General features: G+C 31.9%; 1 protein-coding gene across 1 annotated transcript; it reads left to right on the top strand.

Annotated features, from left to right (window-relative positions):
• Window positions 1–3366: 3366 nt before the first annotated feature.
• On the top strand, window positions 3367–6644 carry LOC126727404 (sugar carrier protein C-like). The gene is made up of 4 exons (XM_050433075.1): window positions 3367–3707; window positions 3837–4159; window positions 5193–5822; window positions 5906–6644. Exons 1-4 carry the CDS (start codon window positions 3575–3577, stop codon window positions 6380–6382), a joined length of 1563 nt encoding a protein of 520 aa, XP_050289032.1. The 5' UTR covers window positions 3367–3574; the 3' UTR covers window positions 6383–6644.
• Window positions 6645–24701: the final 18057 nt, after the last annotated feature.

The following is a 24701-nucleotide window of genomic DNA, read 5'->3' as shown; positions in this document are numbered from 1 at the left end:
TTTCTTCGTTACAGAGAGTTCAAAGTAACTAACTTGATCATCGGAGGATTTTTGGCCAGTCCCCACAGGTCCCCTCTGATTCTGTGTTCTTTGTATTATAGGAGATAGTCCAAAGATCAACGTTCGAGTCTTGTCAACCCACTGATATCCAAAGAATCATCAACTTCACCAAAAAAAAAAAAAAAAAATACAAGTGATGAAATGATGAGCAGCTATTCATAGTCTATCATGTCAAGAGTTGTTATTATAAAGTTGTAGTCTTCGAATAACTTAAAGTAATAGTAACAAGTTGGAGAGCTACGTACGATGATTTCCTTTATTCCTCTTTCCTCAGGTTACACTCTAACTACTCCAAGAAGCTTCACAACATGAAAAGCTCAATCTTGCCAAGGTCATTGAGCTCCTCCACTCACAAAATTTTGAACTTATTTTTTAAACTTATATCTTTTAAGTTGTTGAGGTAGTCATTTTATTATAATTTTTTTATAAACATTTTATTATAATTGGGTCACAATATACTTAGTACATAGAGACAAATTCCACCCAAACCAATAGAATTTTATGGTAATTCTTTTTTCTTAACCAGAACTAAATTATTAAATAGCATATAATAATGTTAGTACCATACAATTTTATATAAATTTTGTCACAATTTTCTTTTATAGCAAATTTATATTGATTATCTTACACTATTATATATGCTTATTATTTTTTCTACATCACTCACGTAAGATAATTATAATAATTTGTGTCAGACCATCGTGAGAAAAAGAAAATCAATTCAGAATTTCTTTTTCTGTCTTCACTGTTTTTTACTCTTTTATTTAATTTTATTTGAGGAAATTTATTTATTTTAAACTTATTACTTGTTTTTTTTTTTTTTTTTTAAAGTCTTCACTGCTTCGCTGTATTCTGCGTATTGAGGGACAAGACCACAACAGTCAACTTACAAGTTAAAACTTAAAAGTCATGTCTTTTTTAGTCCGACCCAGCGTGATGATAAACTGAATTCCGATAACAATGGAACCATAAATAGAAAATTAGCATCGATTTATGCTCCCAAGGCCACACACATATCTAGAAACAAAATTATTGGCTTTTAAATAACATCAAAAACTGTGTGTTTCAGTTAACTCAACTGATAAAGTCTCTGATGGTGGTATAAGAGATCTGGGGTTCAATCCCCGCCTACACCAAAAAGTGATTGGTGTCTTGGTTTGATAATAAAGAGTTATTATCAGAAACAGACGCCAAAAAAATAAAAAATAACACCAAAAACTCTTCCAACTTTCTTGCAATGATTGAATAAATATTTATCGATATTTCGTCTTTGTCTTTGTAGTAATATTTGTTTTGAAATGGATAAAAGTTATTTCATGATTAATATATAAATTTTAAAAGAAAAATATTATGTTTACAACATTTTTATCATATTTTTAGAAACAAATTGTAAGTGACAAGTTATTATTAGTGGGCAAATAAGTAATTTTAGTAGTAAGTTTAAATTAGAACTAATAACAACTAATTATATTACCTATAATTTGTTGTGAAAGTATTGTAAAAATGTTGTAGATGCAACACTTCTCATTGAAAAATCGATTAAAAAATAAAAAATAAATGTAATTATGTTACCAAATAAAAAATAATAATCAATAATGACTATTTTTATGATGTGAAAGAATGTAAAATTTTAATTTATGAAAATTAAATTTTCTATAGTAAAATAATTTTTATTGTTAAAAACTCTTCTATTATATTTTGCATAAGCTCATGCAATTTTTTTTTTTTTTTTTTTTTTGTCTATTTCAATATAAGAACTTTTTTTTTTCTACTGCACATACTTACTTTTCAAAACATACTACATCAAGTTATTTATTTTACATTACATTTCGTTAAATATATTAATTTTAATTTTTTAATTGTCCCTCTTTTTTCACACAACAACCATGATCTACTATTTTCCTTCATTATCGAGATATGTAAAGAAAAAAAAAAACTAAATTTAAAATAAATATTGTTAGTATAAATTTAGTAATTTACGCGCCTACAGTTTCAACCATATATTTTTACACAATTTTATATATAGACTCATAGAGTGATATGGATAATTTGTGGCATGATTAACTAAAATGTGATTTTTTTTTTTTTTTCAATTATACAATCACTTTGTGCAAGTGCTCGTATGGGCTAGTTGAGTCCAAATCTTCTGTACCACTTTTTGTGTATCACTTTATATTCTACCGATCACTACTTACAATGTGTATGATTGCTTTCCATTTTAAATTTCTGCTAGTTAAAAGTTTTTTAAGACCTCGGAAAATACGTACAATTGTATAGGTGTATCATTAATATCACATGCTCCATTTTTTTTTATAGGATATCACATGCTCCTATTACTTTGCTGTAAAGGCTTTTTTTAGGTCACGTATCCCCCACTTTATTATTACAACGCCATGATAGTATATCCTAACGTACCTACCACATCCACATACTCTATACTATTGACCAAACATTATCCTAATACCTTGATAAAAAAAAAAAAATCCAAATACCATTTCACATCACCAAAAAAAAAATATATATATATATATATATATCCTAAATTCTTAATACCATGAACTAAGCCGAATTTTTTGTGAGCAAAGCAAGAAAAACTTTTTGCTGACTCATATACGAAGTTCATGCATCAAAAAAAAAAAAAAAAAAAAACCTCTCCAAGTATATCTGACGTGTAAATTTTACTTTGAAATCCTGTCACTGTGTCAACTATCAATGTCTTTTTATCTTATCTTCCAATTACTGTTAATAATGACCAACTTCTTTTTAAATTAATGGTTAGAAATATGTGGTTAATATTTTTTTTAATTATAACCAAAAAAAAAAAAAACTCTAAAAGTACATCCTGTATAAGCTGGACAGGCAATTCCTTTTCCTCTACAAATACTATTAATGATTCACTTATATATATATATATATATATACACACACATATATAATATTTATAAAAGGTAAAAATATATATATATTTTAATATATTTAGATAAATTACAGCACAACTTCAGAGATTACAGCCTGTATTAACTGTAAAGGCAACTACCTCATCCAAAAATAAATTGACTATTAGTAACGACCTTCGATAGTTTGGAAAAATTAGTGATGTTCCCACAGTCCGATTGTTATAAATTTCTAAATTTGTAGGATAATCCAACGGTCGAAAGTTAGTAATGTATAGATGCCACTTCATTGGCCTTATCTAAAATTAAACACCGTGTCCTTGTATAAAATTGTCTTGGATTGTATAAAAGATAGCCATACTATTATAGTTGACAGCTCAACGATTCTCCTTAATTGAAGTAAAATAGTTAAAACAAAATTTAGAAAGAAAAAAAGAAAGTCTTGTTCCCTTTTTCTAGCTCTATATAAACATTAGCTAAAACCAGTTTAGGAGAACCATCCTTTTTTTCCCTTTTGGCCTAGCCTAGTAGGTGGTTTTTGGTCGGTCTATCTTTCCCTCTATTTTTTTGTTCATTGTCTTTTCTGTAAGTTTCGACGTGAACAAAAAAACACAGCGAGAATGCCTGCAGTTGGAGGAATTCCCACGGGTCCTGGCAAGGAGTACCCCGGAAACCTTACTCCTTATGTCCTTGTAACATGTATCGTTGCAGCAATGGGGGGTTTGATTTTTGGCTACGATATTGGAATTTCTGGTAATTATATGGGAATTCCATATTTTTGTATTTCTCTAGTCAATCATAAGATAATCAAGACTCGACTGGAAGATTTGAATCATGAATATCTCTATTTTTTTTAACGTTATGTTATGATGTTTTTAACAGGTGGGGTCACGTCTATGGACCCTTTCTTGCGCAAGTTTTTCCCAAAGGTTTATCGGTCGAAGCATGATGATTCGTCGACCAACCAGTACTGCCAATATAACAGTGAGACTTTAACGATGTTCACATCGTCGTTGTATTTGGCTGCTCTTGTTTCATCACTTGTGGCATCCACTGTGACACGTAAACTTGGACGAAAACCGTCTATGTTGTTTGGTGGTCTGCTCTTCTTCGTCGGTGCTCTTCTTAATGGCTTTGCCCAATCTGTGTGGATGTTGATTGTTGGCCGTATACTTCTTGGTTTCGGTATTGGGTTCGCTAATCAGGTATTGTTCTTTGTTTTTGGATCATGATTTTTATTTTTGGTGTGTTTTTTATTTTGGTATAAAGAAAATTGTCGGTAAAGAACAACAACAAAAAAGAATAAAAAAAAAATACTGTGTTGTCTGAAAACAAAATCGAAGCACATATACAATGCGATATTCCTTTGGTTTTAGTGATTTTTTTTTTTTTTTTGGTAGTTTTTTGTCGTTATATATGCCTCTTTGTATTTGTTTTCTTAGACTTTTTTACCTTTTAGATCTTGTTTCATAGTTTTGGCTATGGTATCTTAAAAAAATAAAAAAAAATAAAAAAGTTTACCGGATGAGACAATTGTTTGGAACATGACAAAAAGGAATTTTGTGTACAAGGTTGTTTCTGATTCGATATAGGCTTCTACACTCCCTTTGTTTGATATTTTGTTTATTAATTAGCTTTTGGAGATACGGGTTTTTTTTTTTTTTTTTTTTACTCATCTCTGATTCTCTTCTCTCTTCTCAGTTTTCCCCCCCATGATTTGCGCCTTTTAGAGTTCAATTTCTGTAAGTAAAATTGAATTCTGTTTGGTTGCCGGGAAAAGTTGGAAAAAGAAAATATGATAATGATTTTCCCTCAAAAAGAGGAGGTATGAGAGAAGACTTTGGACTATTATTTGAAAAAGTCATAGCATTGCCATCTTTTTCTTCACAAATGACTATGTACTCTTCCGCCATTGTTTGCTTAAAGAGTCCAATTTTTTGAATAGAAAACCATTGCAATTTGATAGCGTCTCAATCAATCAAGCAAATTAAAATTATTTCCATCTGATTTTGTTTTGTTTTTGTATTTGATTTTCTCAACTTGTTTTTAGTCCAAGAAACATGACAACTTGACACAACCATGTGGACCCTAGAGAATGACATTTTCAATTTTTATTTTCTCCAGTCTAATTATTACTTTTTAGTTGTTACTAACCACATTGAAATAGTATCAGTTTTATCATCAGACATTTAATCTAATTAAATTTTTGTTTTGGGTGTTTGTAAATTGTAATTATAGTCTGTGCCACTCTACCTATCAGAAACGGCCCCATACAAATACAGAGGTGCTCTCAACATTGGGTTCCAATTGTCAATCACAGTTGGTATCCTCATTGCCAATGTGTTGAACTACTTCTTTGCCAAGATTGATGGTGGTTGGGGATGGCGTTTGAGTTTGGGTGGTGCTATTGTCCCTGCAATTATATTAACAGCCGGTTCATTGTTTCTTCCCGATACCCCGAACTCCTTGATTGAACGTGGTAAAATGGAGGATGCCAGAGAAAAACTTAAGAGAATTAGGGGTCTTGAAAATGTTGATGAGGAATTCAATGACCTTGTCATGGCTAGTGAATTATCAAAGCAAGTGGAACACCCTTGGAGAAACTTGTTACAAAGAAAATATAGGCCACACATGGCTGTTGCCACCCTGATTCCCTTCTTTCAACAATTCACTGGCATCAATGTGATCATGTTCTATGCACCTGTCTTGTTTAACACCATTGGGTTCGGAGACGATGCTTCACTGATGTCTTCTGTGATCACTGGCCTTGTTAATGTTGTTGCAACCCTTGTTTCAATCTATGGTGTTGATAAATGGGGAAGGAGATTCCTCTTCCTTGAGGGTGGAGGTCAAATGCTTGTCTGCCAGGTAACTCTTAGCTAGTAATTTGATCCAATATGTTATAGTTTTTGTTGACACAAAGTTAATTTGATGTTCTTTTTGGTCCACAGATCATTGTTGCAGCTTGCATTGGTGCTAAATTTGGAGTAGATGGTCATCCTGGTGAATTGCCCAAGTGGTATGCAATTGTTGTGGTGCTCTTCATTTGCATCTATGTTGCTGCATTTGCATGGTCTTGGGGTCCTCTTGGCTGGTTGGTGCCTAGTGAAGTTTTCCCACTCGAAATTCGATCAGCTGCTCAAAGTATCAACGTGTCAGTGAACATGATTTTCACATTTGTTGTTGCTCAAGTCTTCTTAAATATGCTGTGCCATTTGAAGTTTGGGCTATTCCTTTTCTTTGCCTTCTTTGTGCTGGTAATGACCATATATGTCTACTACTTCTTGCCTGAGACAAAGAATATTCCAATTGAAGAGATGAACCAAGTATGGAGGTCTCATTGGTTCTGGTCCAAATTCATGACTGATGAATTCTCTAATGGAAACGTGGAGATGCTCAAGGGAGGCCAGGCTCTAAAAAATGTCTAATTGGATCTAATAATTTTTTTGGTTCTGCTTTATAGTTCTTAACTTTTGGGCTTTATCAAGTACATACCTATTGGTTATTCGGATTTCAAATGCCAAGGCTGTCTATGTGTTAGTGTCAACATTGTACTTTGTTCCTCAAAAAAAAAAAAAAAAAATTACGGTTGTCCTATGCTTTATTTCAAATGAAACTCTGGTAAATAGAGTCAATTACTCAATTCTGTATGATGAACTACAATTATACTAATGATAATTATTATGGGTATTCATTTGAATTTTTTATTTTTTTATTTTTTATATTTAACTTCTCTTTATGCGAAAAGGTCACATTATATTAGGCACTAATGGCTTAGAAATTTTGAATTTTATACCATGAAATGTATTGTGATGATTAAAGTTGATAAAGATGGCTGTGTCGGCTTGTCCAAGACTAAAAACAGACCAGCCCTATTCAGTTACCTTCAACTGTGATCGATTTGGGGTAATAATAGTATGTTGATCTGTCAAGTAAATGGATTGAATTATTAAGTTGGAAATCTCGAGCAGTTTTAGTCAAATAATTGCATGTGATTGATTATTGCACTTATTGTGATTCTCTCGATTTCTTTATTGACTTTAAGGTCTACTTTTACAATGCCCTCGAGACTTACGCGTTATGGAAGAGTAGACTTTTGAGTGTATTTGAATACCGCTGATTTGCTGAAAATTAAAAACTTATTGCTGAAAACACTGTAACAAAATAATTTTAAAATGACAAAACACTGTTGCCGAAACCTATTTCCGTTTTTCACTTCATGGCTGGTCCATGAACAGTAGCCCTCCAAAACGCAAAATGCGCAAACCGCAGCTCATGAATAGTAGCCCTCCAAAACGCGCAAACCGCAGCTCCCAAACGCACGCTTTGACAAACAACAATCACAATGCCAATGAGAGTTATCCTGTTTGGTTTTGAGAGAAACAATTCTCAGTAAATGCAATAGTATTTTTAGTGTTTTACTTTATACTTTATCAAGTATGTAACATTTTCCTTTTGTTTCTTTTTTTCTTTTCTTTTTTCCCCTCTATAAAGGAATGAAAATTTAAAATATGGTTTGGATTATACTTCACTTTAGATAAAAAGATTTAATGCGGATCTTAATATATCCATGACATCTGTCTATTTACAAAGTTTGGATTTTCTTCACACCTCAACAAGAATTAAACACTAATTCTTTTTTTAGTGATATCTTGTAGTTAAACGTAATTTCATACACAAAATTGGTTTAGTCGGCTAAGATAAGACATTTTTTTATTTTTTTATTTTTTTTTGAGAATCAGATAAGACAACGTTTGAGTAAGATAAAAATAAGCAGCCACTCTTACTAGTCCGATGAGGATCCATATGTACATGATAAAGCTTACAGTTTTTGGTTTTGTGTCTAATCAGAGAATAATTGCATTATAGTTGGCCACAAACCTTAGTGCTATTTTACGGAATCTGAAGCAAGAGATTGTAGGTAGTGGAGTTAATCATTTTGCAGATGGAGAACAAGTGCAATACTCATACCTAATGCAATATTTTATGAATAGCTGAGATTAATAGTTGCAAAAAGCATCTCTCAATCTCAACCATTGATTAAAAAATATTAAGAAAAAAGTTAGAAAAAGTAAAAAGTTAAAGTTAAAAAAAGTGAAAAGTGAAAAAATGTTGTGAAAGAAGGCGGATGAATTGCACTCGATGCAATACCCTAGGTATTGCACCGGATCCTAATCCTCATTTTGTTCCTTGAATCAAAGCTAAAATTGTTTTTTTAGTTCTTTTTTGTCAATCTTCTGTCATATCCAACTCTTGTTCATAACTCTAAGAGTATCCACAGTAGTAGAGCCAAATTTTTAGGTTTTTAGTATCACAAAAAGTCACTTTATCTATTTGAACTTCTTACATCCAACATTAGTTGTTTTATTTTAGCTTTTTAACACAATAAAATAATATAATTACTACAATAAAATAATATTTCATTTAACCACCAAAACACAACCACAACTACAACCAAAAGTAATGTGAATGCATGGTGGACATTGGGAGGGACACGGACAAAAGCAATGGGTCTACTATTGTAGGGTACATTTTGATATTTAGTGGTACTAAAAATAGCTATATAGCTATTTAGAGCATCCACAGCAGTTGAACTAAAAATTTAGCTATTTGGCACTACAAAAAGTTACTTTATCTATTTTAACTACACACATGTTGTAGTAGTGGATCTATTTTAGCTTTCAACATAATAAAATAATATAAACATCACAATAAAATAAAATATCTACTATAATAAAATAATATATCTACTACATATAACTATCACAGCCACACACACAACCGGGTAGGGAATAAATTTTTTTTTTTTTTAGCTCTAAGCTACAGTGCACATCCATAGATAGATGTGCACTATAGCAATGAAGTTAAAAAAAAAAAAAAAAATGTTTAACCTCTTTTTTTTTTTTTTTTTTTGGTGGAGCTAAAATAGTTATATAGCTTTTTAGTTCTACTGCTACAAGTGCTCTTAGCACCACTATTGCTAGTGCTCTAAACAAACTCCATTTTGCTTCTTGAATTTAGTTCTTTCTTGTCAATCTTCTGTTGTATACTCTTGTTAACAACACTAAACGAGCAAACCATAAATTATTAATAGTTTAATAGTTTAGGATTATTCATTTAATTTTATTTTGAATATAAGTTGAGCTCAACATCATCACCAAATAAGATTACATGTTAAAACTTGGTTCATTTGTTTTCACCGAACATGCTCATGAGCTACTTTATTAACTCATTATTTTTCTATATATAGTAAAATCATGACTTTTTTTTTTTAATATTTTACAAATCTATGAATTTGTATTACAAATAAATTGTTTATATTATTAATAAATTACAAATAATAATTTGATATCATATGAAATTATTTACATACTTACACAATCTAATTTCAAGTCTATGTAAGTATATTATTAGATAAGTATACATATAAAATTATAATATTATATATAGCTAAATTGAACCTCATTTTTACAATCTTTTTCACAAACTTATTATTATGTTTGAGCTTGGCTCATTTATTAGTTGAGTCTAAATTTGAGTTTGAGCTTAACTTGTTTACTAAACAAACAAACATATAACAAGCTTTTTCTCAAATCAAGTTTGAGTTGTTCATAAATATTTTGGCACAGCCAAGTCAACACTATAGGTCACTAAGGTAGTGACCTAAAGACCCCAAATTAAATAAGACTTCCTCCATTACCCAATAGAATATAATTAGATCTTCTTACCTTTCCCAAATAAAATAAGGACTTGGTGTATGTCCAATGCATTTAGTGCACTGGACTCGGTTAGACTGTGACTAGGAGTGTTCACCAAACCGCACAAACCGCAAAAACCGCACCAAAACCTTTTGCAAAATAGCATAACCGCATTGCACCACAAGTAATAATACACCGCACTGCATGGTGCAGTGCGGTTTGCAGTTTTATAATAAGAAAACCGCACAAACCGCACTATACTGCACCCTCTCTATATATTAATATATTTATTTTTTTTAATATTAAATATATTATTAATAGTTTAATAACCCTAGTTTTCCAAAAAAAAAAAAAATGATAACCCTAGCAAGTGTTGACAAGAAAAGCCAACCCAAAATAAAGAAAAACTAACTAAATAATTTAAAACTTGGCCCAAAAAAAGGGAAAAATTAGTTTTGGGATGAGTAGGAAATGCCCAAAATTTGAAAAATATACCAACTTCAAACCTCATCTTATATATAGCACCGCACATGTGATTGCAAAAATGAGATGCGGTGTGGTTATGATTTTGGTTAAACTCTAAACCATACCACACCGTACTGCACCACACATGTGACTGCAAAAATAAGGTGCAGTGCAGTTATAATTTTAGTTAAACCACATCGCAAAGTGTAGTGCTAAAAATGACCCAAAACCGCATCGCGAACACCCCTAATTGTGACACGTGTTTAAAAGTAAACATATATCATCATCTCAACAGATTCAATACTACTGGACACTGAACCTAAGTCTGACCCATAAAATAAAATATGTCCCCTAAAATGCATTGCCCCAAAAAATTTCAATCAATAAAAGTTTTTTATTTATTTATTTTTTTTTTACTAAAAAAATTACAGTCTTTGAATACTATGTGCACTCTATATGCTGTTTTTTTTTTTTTTTTTTTTTTTTTGAGGGGGAAAATAGCTGAAACTTTATTAATGAAAAAGAGCCAAATCAGCTTGTACAATAGATTGAATATGCGTTGGAACATCCTCCATCCAAGTTAAAAAATCTGGTATGCGTAGAGCATATTTTGCCAGACTATGAGCTACAGCATTGCCATCTCTTTTTGTATGAGAATATAGCAATAAATCAAAATTTTGGGACAAACTTCTGACATCCTCAAGCAGTAAACCTGTAGGTGTTAATGTCTCTGTTCTTTCCAATAGTGCTTGTATCACTTCCAGTGAGTCACCCTCCAGTATAAGGCGCTGAATGCCAAGATCTTTTGCAAATGTTAGAGCCGTAGCAGCTGCCATAGCCTCTATCTCCACTGCCTTAACGGATTGATGTATTCTCTTCGCACATGAAGCTAGAACCAAACCGTTCATGTCTCGAACAACCACTCCGACTCCAGACGTTTTCTCCTGTGAACAAGTCGCCCCATCAAAATTTACTTTAACCACTTCCCTTGGAGGAGGACGCCAGTGGGTTTGGGCTGTATGAGTAGCCCGTCGCCCCTGAGAATCCCGCCTCTGTATTGACCTGTGAAAATCATCCAGCCTGGATTTTGCAGCAACTGCTATCTGCTGAAGATCAGTGGCAGGTTCTTGTATCCGAGCCCGGTTCCGTTGGTTCCAAACTGACCAAGCCGTGAGTGCAAAAAGATTCAAGTTCTTCCCTTCCGTGATTACCCACGAAACCAGTTGTTTGAAGTCCAGAAAACCAGTAGAGTTTCTGAAATCCCATTCTGCGTGGTCATTCCAGACGACATCGAGCTTGGTGCAAGTCCATAATGCATGAAGAGGGTCTTCGACATCAGTTTGGCAGCGATCACATGTGGAGTCTTCAGTGATTAAAAAGTGTAAAATTTAACACTCTCCCATACCCAAAGATACCTATTTAATACTTGTTCCCAACTTTTCCTAGAGATAAATAATGACTCTCTAAAAGACGCAAGAACAAATAAATACCTTTCTCTCTCCATCTTGATTTTTGAAGGAATCAAACTTCCCCATAAAAAAATTTAATTAGGATCTTAATTTATCCTTGACCTCTGTCTATTTTCCAAGTTTGGATTATCTTCACACCTCAACAAGAATTAAACACTAATTCCTTTTTCGGTGTATATTTACTTTTTTTTTTTTTTTTTTTTTTTGAGAAAGCGGTGTATATTTACTTGATAAAGCTTACTGTGTTAGTTTTTGTGCCTATTTCAGAGAATAATTGCATTAGTTGGCTACAAACCTACTAAAATTTTCTTCTTGAGTTGGAGCTGAAATTTTTTATGTAGTTCTTTTTTTTTTTTTTTTTTTCAATCTTCTGTCATATCCAACTCTTTGAGAAATTTAGGGTCATAAACAAGCTGAATATCACAAGTTCTAACTTATTCATTTTATTTTATTTTGAACACAAGTCAAGCTCGAATTTATCATCAATTAATATTGCAAGTTCAAACTTGGTTCATTTTCTAGTCGAACAAACTCCAATTTGCTCACAAGCTACCTAATTAACTCATTTCTCATATATAGTAAAAACATGAGTAATTTTTTTATAATTCTTTTCACAAATCTATGAATTTTTACTATGAATGAACTATTTATATTATCAATAAATTATAAATAATAATATGATATCATATAAACTTATGTAAAATATTACTAATCTAATTTTAAGTCTATATAAGTATATTTTTAAACAAATATAAATATAAAAATATAATATTATATACAGGTAATTCAATCCTCATGTTCAAGAACGATTTTTTTTTTTTTTTGAATCTTAGCACGTTTAATAGTCGAGTTTAAACATGAGCTTGAGGTTGACTTGTTTGTTTAACAAACAAACATAAACATGTCTTTTCTCGAACCAAGCTCGAGCTATTAATAAACAACTTAATTTATTTACAACCTTAATTACACAAAAAACAAAAGAGGCATGAGGTTGGCCTTGAACAAACATGATCAAACTTCAAAACCATATAAACAATAACTTGATTACTTAGTCTTGCTATTCTTCTATTGTGCATTAATTTGTCAAATGTTTGGATACCAACTGCCAAAATTTTGAAATGCTCTTGGTATAAATTGTGAATAACAATGTCACATATAGTCATTATACAACAAATTTCACAACTTGTTGAGATAAAAAATTATGATTAGTACTCAATCATTTTCATTGGGGTTATTATTTATATCACTTTAAATATATACCAATCACAACGTATTACCTCAACCGTTATGAAAAATATTGTGAAATTTGTTGTGTCAATCCAATTATTGAATGCCAAATGGATATATACATGCTTGGGCCCATAACTCTCCAAGTTTGTTTTTTTTTTTTTTTAATAATACTAAGTATTTTAACACATACACATAGAGAGAGATGAGAAGGTCTTGAAGAAACTGACAGTGGTATATATCTAAAAAATCTAACTCTTGGATACACAACACAAGCTCTAGAACTGTATAGCAGTAGATAAAACTTATTTAGATACTTCTCTACATATTTTAAGGAGCATCACCCATATAATGGATTCTCAAAGAGTAAAATAGAAAATAGATAATATATGATGCATAACGTGGCCTTGATAATTGATATGGGAATGTGGAAGGCATTTTCCCAGAAAAGGAAAACATAATCCATAAATTGAATTATGAATATATGCAACATTTTCAACTTTATCACAAGTTGGGGGAATCAAATTCACATGCTTTCGAAGAAGCATTTCCTTTTCTTCTTATGTAATAATGAGAGTGTAAGGCCATTCGGTGACAAACGTGAAGTTGAATTAAAACCAATTATACGAATCAGATATCATATCAGGAAAGGTTGTTATTAGTCAATTTGTTCACGTTCTTGCTCTGAGGCAAAGGAGAATCGCATGACTACACATTTTAATAATATTGGAAATTGGGGCATTTTGGCCTTAACAGATATGTTTTTAGATAAGATAGAATTCGACAAGTGGAATTTATTTCTGGCTGGTTTCTCTCTCTCTTGAAATTGGTATTAAAATCATTTATTATGACTTACGGGTTTGGCTCGCGTCGAGTGAATTATGATACTGGACATGATATGGGAATGACTTGTATTCAAAATTAACCTCGTATTAATCTTGAATCTTATCCAATGCCCCAATACAATGAACAAAAACGTTATCCATTTAAATATTAATACTTTTAGTTTCAAGCATAGTCCTTATAATTTCGTCTCACATGGGACTTTCACAACCACCCCCCTCCCACGGGTAATTCAATAAATTGTAGCCAATACAACAACCTTTCATCAATCATCATTGTTTTTACCTAGTACACAACTTTTTTGCTTGTGAAATTTTTTAATGCAAACATATTTAATTAAAATGTTAAAATTTTCTTCAGTAATGAGTTGTAAATTCAAAATTTTCAAATGATACTTCTTTCTCTTGTAAAATAATGGTAGAAAATAAACTTGTATATCTATGCCACTAGAGATATGTGTAATTTACTAATAAAATTAGAAGTTTTTTTTAGGATACTGCTCAATCATTATTTGGGCTGAGATTAAACAATTTAGGATACTACTTATAATTAACACACCCTAAAAACACTATAAATCAATAAGGTGGTAAGTTGTGACTTGTAATTGGAGAAACATCACTTTCATCTAATCCAACGTTGATATTTCATTTTTTTATGCACTAAATTATGAAAAAATTTGTGAAATTTTTTATATCCCTAGATTTATTATTGTTATAAAAAGGAATTAGATTTACTTCATCGCTATAAGGTTTTGCACTAGAAAATTTGCTCAACTAGCCTAATTTGATTTTATATACATTGTTATTAAGAGCCTTATAACTCTGTGACATTAATTGTTCTCATTTTTTTTTTTTTTTCTTTACGAGGAGAATCCGGTATCTTTCATTGAAAGTTGTAATAGATTTTAATAAGTTTATTATAGATGGTAAAGATCAGTGCAGACCAAGATTGAATACTTGCAAAAGTTACAGCTGGAGTTTCTATCTAAACTACAAGTCGTTCCGTAGATAGAGGAACTAAACGACAAGTTGTTGTATGTAAATATGATAAAGCTTAAAAGGTGTAAATTAGTTAGTTTTTTAGCCACGTGTACTGTCTGTTAGGAGTTAGTTTTCTTTCCCACTTATCTCTGATTCTCTTATATAAAGAACAAGAGTATATGTATTTTTTTTTTCTTCTAGGCTTTATACAATTGCACATAGGCATAGCAAAGTTTTCTCACTTACCAAACACTTCTTTTCTATTGTATGAATGAATTTCAATAAAGTTCGAACAAACTGGCCCATGGAAGTGTTCGTTGTGAAATGAATCCTTTAATTTTTTCCACTTACCACCAAAAACATGCCAAACTGGAGTTTTTTTTTTTTTTTTTTTTTTAATGTACTGGAAATTTCATATTACACAAATATTATTCCTAATACAAATTCTTTAGAAAAATATCTTCATTAACACAAATAAACCCAAAAAATTATTTCAAAATAAATATGATTAACATGGCCTCCATGTCAATAAAAAAAAAAAAAAACCATGGCCTCCATGATTTTTTTTTATTTTATTTATTTTGTTCGTTGTCTTCGGGAGCTCAACATCTTAATCTTACAAAAAAAATGGTTGGGCCTGATCCGGGTTTTCATTTGAGTTTGTAAGGTTATAATTCACAGCCCAATTGAACCTCGAGAAGGCAAAAACAACGCTGTTGAAGGCAATCTATATGCCTAGGCCCCTGGGCGCAATCAGAAAGTAGTGCATCAAATCCATTTTCAATCTCACAGTAACCGATAATCTTTGAATCATGATTATCTTGGCAACATTTTTCACATCAAATCTTATGTGTCAAGTCGTTACTGGTTCTAATTTGGGTCCATCATTAAAATTACTTTTTTCTCAACAATATTAATTTGTTATATAGAATTTGTTATAAAAATATTGTACATGTAATATTTTTCTTATCGAAATCTTACAAATTGCAAGCAATTCTGGGTCTACTCACATTGTTTATATCATACCAATTCATTAATTTTGTCCATTGCAAGTTTGCAATTGATTCCCTTTCACAAACAGCTATCCAAGTTTGTCTTACGTGCTAAAAGGTTTGGTTCAAATGAGATATTGCTTTTATTTTATTTAAATCAAGGAAAGCTTACATCAAAGATGACATGTTTTAGTTCTCAATGTTATGACTCAACAAAGCCCTAGCTATATGCCTCAAAAGAATTACTTCAAACTAAAGCTCCCTATAATTGATTTTATAATACAGACTGATCTAGTATCTTCCCTTGTGTATAACTTCGCATATACCCGCACAACACAATGATTTTTTAATATTATTTATCATGACTTGAGAAATACACACTTTGGCTTATAATCGATATAATTTTTTGATTTGGGACTTTGAAGACTCTCACACAATTCAATTCAATATAATCTACTTAGTTGGGGGGGACAAAATGGGCTTCTGCCCTTTTCCACAAAACTAATTAGCCTTTTGTCCTTCTTCCCAAACTAAATAGGGAAATGCCCCTCTTTTGAAACTCGACTTTTTCAAAATCGAGTTAAACCCTATAGTGACGTTTTTAAGGACCTATAATGACGTTTTTAAGGACCTATAGTGGCGTTTCATAACTTGATATCCATAAAATCGAGTTATAGGCAATTTTATTGCCTATAACTCGATTTTGTGAATATCAAGTTATAAAACGTCACTATAGGTTTTTCAAACGTCACTATAGGTCCTTAAAAACGTCACTATAGGGCTTTAGAATTTTTTTTTTTTTTTAACTCGATTTTGAGAAAGTCGAGTTTCAAAAGAGGGGCATTTCCCTATTTAGTTTGGGAAAAAGAGCAAAAGGCTAATTAGTTTTGTGGAAAAGGGCAAAAGCCCATTTTGTCCTAGTTGGGGGTATTGTAACATTTCCTGCACATCCTTATGCACGCTTTCACGCATTATGCAATCTTACCATTTGGTACGATATATGCTATCTAAGTTTGTTGAAATAATGATTAAATTATAAATTTATCACATCTTATCCACTAATGTTTTTTAGACAAGTACTAGTTTACGGTTAGGAATTAGAACTCTATTTCCGTACTACTCTCAATTAAAAATTAAAAATTCTACTTGTTTAAATCCCACTAAATTTCATCTTAATGGGGGAAAGCCTGAAAAAGTAATATTGAAATAATTGTTAAGTAATTAAATTCAACTAAAGAGACCATGAATCTGATGAGAGAGAAAAATATTTATTTCACATAAATAAAAAATAAAAACAAAAACAATGCAAATGGCTATTTACACATAATCCAATAGCCAATTGATAAAAACAGATGTACATGGAGAAATAAACAGTTCTTCTCTCCTTATTCATGGATTTGTTTCCAAACATTTTTTAGAATAACATGAATTCATATTTACTTCATTTAGACCATTAAGTTACAGTCTCATCAACACAAAGCCATTGACCGATGAAGAGTGCACTGCAGTTGAGGTTGGGATTGATCGAATCAAAAAGATCAGTAGGCAAATTGAAATTCTTTGCAACGGCAAAGCAAGTGTCTCTTTAGACTTGGTCACAAACTGGGACGTGGATTGGCGTGAGCGTGAATAACCCATCTGCTTATCTCAATTCAAAGAAGAAAAACGAAGAACATGTCAATTTTTCCATTTAGACTTTTTATAGATCATGTTAATTTTCAACTTAAGTTGTCAAAAGAACTAGACCGTCAAATCATAGTGATGAAAACATTAATGTTGCCTCCCAAGGTGATAACATGTCAAAATAAGAAAACATATAACAATAAGTCTAATCATATAATTGTTTTTTCTTTTTCTTTTTTTAATGTTGAATATTGTAATTGATACGTAATTAAAAAAAAAAAAAAAAAAAAAAAAGATGGACAATATTTGTTGCACATATTGTGCCCATTTACACACGACTCAAAATAACTGAAATCATAATTTTAAGTCACATTTTAAACTTAAAAACGTGACTTAAAATTACGTTTTCAATTATATTTTGGCAGAATGTAAATACACGCATATGTTCAACAAAACTTTCTCATATAAATTATGTAAAAGACATGTTATCATAGCTTACCACGTTAATGAGTTTTGAAAAATAAATTTTATCCACGTTAATGAGCGATGTTATCCTAGCTCAATAAACACTTACTGCCAAAAAATTGACTTTCAGCCACTGAGAAGATGTGAAGAAGAGCAAGCATCAAAACCAAGTTACGAATTATGGCTGTTGCGTTGGTAGACTTTGCCATGTTTTTTCATTTGCTTCTCTTTTTCAATTTCTAATAGAAACTTTGTTGTGGGTTTTGGTCTTCAAAGAAACTCCAATTTATAGTAGAAAATCTGTGAAAAGACCAACAGAGAGTAGCCAAAATACTAGTTGTCATTTGCGTTCTCTATGCAGCTGAATTCTTGGTTCTAACTTCTAAATATTAAGTTGTTGCCCTTCAAAAATTATATGGCGGATTGCACAAAACATTGGACAACAATGTTTTTCGTTTTCTTGTTTTTTCTGTTTTTATCCTTTTTTTATGGCCGTTAGCAATGATAGGGGACAGAACATGATAATCAATATGAAGGTAGAAAAAATCTTCTTTTACATAGGGCTAGGGGGAGTCGCTCTACACCCATTGAGTGAACCTCTAAATCGAGCCATCCTACATCAACAAAAGGTTGTTTTTTTGACAACCAAAAAATGGATGGAAGAAGACCTGAGTTGACTTCTTCCATTTAAATGTAATCATATTGGTACTCTATTCACTGGGTCCGAGTTGAGCCTACAAAAGCAGGAGATCCGGATGAGCCATAATTATGCGTTAAGCTCCATCAAGAACGCTAGTAAGTATGAGCTAAGATGTGAAGTTTTTTCCTAGACGCTTTCCGTTACTGGATTTGAACATGGGACCTTCATCTCTCAAACCCATAGGATTGAGCCAGGGGCGGCCCAACATTATTTGGGGCCTAAGGCAAAAAACTTATGCGGAGCTTTTAATATGTAAATATTAATTAAACAAAATTATTTAATACTAATCAAATTAAGGTTAATTTGATACATTAAATATATAATTTGATGAATAATACCAACTAAACTAATATTAATTTCATATAGAGAATTAAATATCATAGTTGAACTATAAATATTAATAAAAAGAAATAAAAATATATTATGATTAAAAAAAAAAAACTTTATTTTGGATATACAACGAAACATAGTTAAGTAAAGTTAAAATCTAATTTTTAATTTTATATCTTGTTTTTAAGAGAGGAGATAGATATTATTTGGTGTGTGGCTTTGTAGGATATTAGTTTACAAAAATTAAAGTCTCAAACTATTAAGGAGATTAATCTATAATTAATGATTTAACATATTTGCAATATATTTTTGCAACATCTTAGAGTTTCAATTGGATTAGGGTTCTATTGGTCTCGTACATTGAGAGTCTTTATAGAAATGAAAAGGAAAAATGCATTAAAAGCATTATAAAATGTTCACAATATGATGTGACATTGACTTTCATTGATAAAATTTATTAATCTAACTAATGAATGTTTAAATTACTTTTTTGTGATTAGTAACATAACAATTGATAAGCTAATAGTAAAATTTGTAGTATTCTTAACATCACTAAAAAAAAATGCACAACCTTTGAAAAATAAATATGATTTTATAAAAATTTGAGTATTTAACCATTGGAAATAAAGCCTTTTTACCTAAAGGGATTTTTTTTTTTTTTTTTTTTTTGGTGGGGCCTTAGTCCTAGGCCTAACTTGCCTACGCCTTGGGCCAGCCCTGGATTGAGCCCATGACTACTAGACCAAACACCCCCGGTACAATAAAAGGTAGTGCTACTATCAATTTGATCATCTATATATATGAGTTCCTTTTTAATCAAAAAAACATGACAATTTATTTGGTATTGAAGTGTGCTTGTTTCAAATTCAATGGTGTGATGTGTACATGAATACAAATCCTCTCTACACAAAATTTTTAAAGCTGTTTATTATTATAGATGATGCTACAGGAGTTACTGGACACTATCCTAATACTTGGGCTACACAAATTACAATATAGCAACTAGGGCATTTAAAATGTTGTCAGAATTAACAGCAATAATTATACTAATTATATGGACATTCCCATTTAAAAATAAAAACAAAAATTATGTGGACATTACTTTTGTTCAATTGGGGACTAGGCTACCCAGCCCTCACAAGTCAAATCCCAGCATAACCAACACACTAGACCAATATCCATATGCAGCCCATCAAAACAGAATGGTTCGGGATATCTTAGAGAATGATTCTTCATCACAAAAAAAATAAATAAAGATCCTACTAAAACGTTCAACAAATTGTTACATATCATATTGTCAAACATGAGAAGCAAACAAAATCTCTGAACAATCATCCATTATAAATTTATAGTCATATTATTGCACATATATATAACCAAAATAGCCAACAATTTTTCATTGAATATTAAATGATCGACAGCCCATTTTGTGCTGTGATGCTTGAAGATTTGCCTTAGGTCGAGTGCACAAGAGCATTAGACCCAAACTTTGCCCTTCCCTCAATGAATCATATACTTTCTTTCATTTGGTAAGCCCCAAGCAAAGCATCCAATCTGTGATGCAAATTCTGACTCTCTTGAGTTTCTTTCCCCAATCAGCTGGCTAGCTTTATGCCCAACAATTCAAGTACATCACTTTCTGAAGGGACTCTTCAGCCTCTTTTCTTCTATTGTCTTCATTGCTGCCCTGGACATGAAGTCCATCATTAGGTAAATTAATGGGGGAGAAATGTCTCTGCTTAACAGCATTAAGAGGTTGAAAGCCAGAATTCATCTGAGAACTATGGCCTGTGCTTCCTTCAATCACAGCTACGCTAGCTGCCATACAAGCTCTGCTCAAATAACTCATCCTAGTTTTGCTTCTCAATAAAGTTCCTTGCTTGTGTTGATGTTAATTGACTTATTTCTTTCTTAGGTACACTTCTATATATATATATATACAAAGCAATGAAGCACTATCAGTTGGCTGAGGGAGTGGTTTTGGGGAGTTGAAAATTTGATAGCAAAACCACTGGTGAGGACCATGGTTTCTGGTTTTACCATTGGCGGGGTTTTGTATTGTATGGATTTAATATGGGATAACGTACAGAGAAACTGTCTTGGCAATTTCTCACTAGTTTATCCTCATAAACATAACAAGACAAGTACAAAAAACGTTGTAGCTTTAGCACATAAACAAGACTTTTTCTTTGTTAAGTAAAGCAAAATGGCCAAGTTAGTTTAATGTTTCAATAACACTCCTCGGATCCAACCATATTCATAAATGCCCTCCATTCAAGCAAATTGTCGTGGCCTCTTCAAAATTTAGGTAAATATATCTATCGATTAATTCTATCAAACGGTCATGTAAAAGTAGGAACTTTGTACACTAGGCACGAGAATTTTTTTATAATACCCTCCCCGTCTTCACTTCTACCTTGATGGGATATTTCTCTTGGTATGTAGGGACTAGGGATGGCCATGGGTAGGGTATGGGTAGGGTATACCCACACCCAACCCAATTAATTTATCCATGGATATCCAATTACCTTACCCAATTAGTATCCATACCCAATTGTTACCCAGTTTGTTTATCCATGGATATCCATACCCTACCCAAACCCAATTTTTATAAAATCACCAAATATGCTCAAAAATCACTAAAAAGACCAAAATATTCTCAAAATCTCTAAAATGAGGAAAATACCCATGAAACCTCTAAAATGGCCAAAATACTCCTGATTCTCTAAAATCACCAATTATGCTCAAAAACCACTAAAATGGCCAAAATATCTCAAAATCTCTAAAATGAGCAAAATACCCATTAAATCTCTAAAATGACCAATATACCCCCAAAATTACCAAATATGCTCAAAAACCACTTAAAATTACCAAAATACCCCCTAAATCTAAAAAAATGACAAAATACCCCCGAAACCTAAAAAATGACTAAATACCCACGAAACCTAAAAATGTCCAAAATACCCCCGAAACCCAAAAATTATCAAAAATACCCCCTAAACCTAAAAAATGACCGAAATACCCCCGAAACCTAAAATTTGACTGAAATACCCCAGAAACTTAAAAATTACCAAAATACCCCCGAAACCTAAAAAATGACCGAAATAACTCCTAAACCTAAAAAATGACTGAAATATCCCCGAAACCTAAAAACTTACTAAAACACCGCTGAAACTTGAAAATTACCAAAATACCCTTGAAACCTAAAAATTGACCGAAATACTCCGTAAACCTGAAAAATGACCAAAATACCCCCGAAATCTATAAAATGACAAAAATGCCCCTAAAACCTATAAAATGTCTAAAATACCCTCAAACCTATAAAATGACCAAAATAAGCCCTAAACTTGTAAAATGACCAAATATGCCCAAAACCTCTAAAATGACCAAAAATAACCCCAAACCTCTAAAATTACCAAAAATACCCCGAAACCTATAAATCGACCAAAATAGCCCTAAACCTCTAAAACAACCAAATACCCCCAGAAAATATCTAAAATGACCAAAACACCCTTGAAAACTTTAAAGTGACTAAAGTACCCCTTAACCTATAAATGACCAAAATACATTTGTAACCTTTTAAATTACGAAAATAGAGGTTTGGGGTATTTTGGATGTTTCAAGGGTATTTTTGTCAAGATTAAAGGTTTTAAGAATATTTCAGTCATTTTTTAGGTTTTGAGGGAATTATGGTAATTTTTTTTGGTTTCGGGGTTATTTTGGTCATTTTTTTAGATTCTAAGGGCATTTCAGTAATTTTTTAGATTACGGGGGAATTTTTTTTCATTTTTTAGGTTTTAGGGGTATTTCGGTAATTTTTATATTTTGGGGCTATTTTGTTAATTTTATAGATTTCGGAGGTATTTTGGTAATTTCAAGGTTTCAGGGGTAATTTTTTATGTTTCAGGGGTATTTTGGTCATTTTTTAGGTTTTGGGGGTATTTTGGTTATTCTTTAAGCTTTGGGGGTATTTCAGTTATTTTTTAGGTTTTGGGATCTTTTGGTCATTTTTTAGGTTTCGAAGTTATTTCAGTCATTTTTTAGGGTTGGGTGTATTTTTATCATCTTATAGGTTTTAGGGGCATTTTTGTCATTTTATAGGTTTCGGGGTATTTTGGTAATTTTATAGGTCTCAAGAGTATTTCGGTCATTTTTTAGATTTAGGGGGGTATTTCAGTAATTTTTTTTATGTTTCGAGGGTATTTGGTCATTTTTTAGGTTTTGAGGGTATTTTGGTAATTTTTAGGTTTCGGGGGGTATTTTGGTCATTTTTTAGGTTTCAGTGGCCTTTCAGTCATTTTTTAGGTTTAGGGGTTATTTTGGTAATTTTTAGTTTCGGGGGTATTTTGGTCATTTTTAGGTTTCGTGGGTGTTTCAATCATTTTTTTTAATGTTTCGGGGGTTTTTTGCTAATTTTTAAGTTTCGGAGGTATTTCGGTCATTTTTTAGGTTTAGAGAGTATTTCGGTAATTTTTTATATTTTGAGGGTATTTCGGTCATTTTTTAGGTTTAGAGGGTATTTTGGTAATTTTTAGGTTTCAGTGGTCTTTTGGTCATTTTTTAGGTTTATGGGATATTTTGGTAATTTTTAGTTTTCGGGGGTATTTTGGTCATATTTTAGGTTTTGGGGGTGTTTCGGTCATTTTTTTTATGTTTCGGGGATATTTTGGTCATTTTTTAGGTTTGGAGTGCATTTCGGCAATTTTAGAGGATTTTATGAATAATTTGGTCATTTTCAAGTTTTAGGGGCAATTTGGTAATTTTGATTATTGGTTAATTGGGTGGGTTGAGGTTTACCCATAATAATTTGGTTGAGTTTGGTTTGAGTTAGATCTAATTAGTTAAATGGGTAATAATGGGTAAATGGATAATATCCAAACCCTACCCAAAATATTTGGATAATATCCAAACCCTACCCAATTACCTTCTACCCATTAAGAACTGGGTATTACCTAGAATAATTGGATCGGGTAGGGTTGGATATCCATTACCTAATGGGTATGGCCATCCCTAGTAGGGACCCCTCATGTTAAGCGGCAAATAGATAGAGTTTTGGTTAGTTAAATTATATATACATGAACACATCCATTTATTGTCACATCATATATAAATCAAAATAGAGCTGTAAAAATGAAAGGTTCATGGTGCTTTCCAGCCAAAAAGAGAGAGAGAGAGAGAGGCTTGTTGTGGTGCCCACAAGGACCACAACAAAAAGAGAAGGTAATGCAATAACCATTACTAACAACAATGATCATAGGTAGCGGCTAACAAGAGCTTATCTTGGCACAAGTTCATTTATACGCCCATCGTTGCCAGTTGGGGCGCCAATAGGTTTCAATGTAGGCCTGTCCTATTGTCTCATCATTGCCGGGTTGTCCCAATGAACTTGTCCTACTACAGTTAACATGAGCTGGTTGAGAAGACCTTCAATTGGTCCCCCGTTTGAATTGTTTACCCCTCTATCACTCGCTCAAATCAATCATCATTTATATAATCAGTTTGCATGCTGAAGGCAACGTGGTTTATGATTAAGATGAATTGACCACTTGTGTAGCAGATGAAAGATGAAAGTATCTCATGCATTCGGTATATGCAACCTCCTCACAGCACGAGTCCCACCTAACTGTAGAGCCCATATGCTATGAGAGAGAAAATACATATCGGATATACATGTAAATTATTGGCACAACAAGGGTTAATGAATTTTCTCCATCCCATTCTTAATATATAACCATGAACAACAGCACAAAATTGACTACTAGATCATCGCTCAAAAAAGAGAAGAAAAATAAGAGTAAAAGATACAGAGCAGAGGGAAGTCATATCTGTTACATAATATTGGTAACAAGAATAACAGATTCGAGTATTCGACTAGTAACAGGAACAGACTTCTTTGTCAACCACAATTGTGGGAATTTGCAACATTAGTACCCTTCAAGAAGTAAATACTTCACT

The sequence above is a fragment of the Quercus robur genome, chromosome 5, assembly GCF_932294415.1.
Source record: "Quercus robur chromosome 5, dhQueRobu3.1, whole genome shotgun sequence".
Classification (NCBI taxonomy): Eukaryota; Viridiplantae; Streptophyta; class Magnoliopsida; order Fagales; family Fagaceae; genus Quercus; species Quercus robur.
Note: the sequence above shows the minus strand (reverse complement) of the source record. Positions and strands in the feature narration are given on the sequence as shown.

What these genes read in the sequence shown, in the direction of transcription:
- LOC126727404 (XM_050433075.1), top strand. Translation starts at nt 3,575, where the DNA reads ATGCCTGCAGTTGGAGGAATTCCCACGGGTCCTGGCAAGGAGTACCCC. An exon ending in GTATTGGGTTCGCTAATCAG is followed by an intron (nt 4,160 to 5,192) that starts GTATTGTTCTTT and finishes TTGTAATTATAG; the next exon opens with TCTGTGCCACTCTACCTATC. An exon ending in GTCAAATGCTTGTCTGCCAG is followed by an intron (nt 5,823 to 5,905) that starts GTAACTCTTAGC and finishes TTTGGTCCACAG; the next exon opens with ATCATTGTTGCAGCTTGCAT.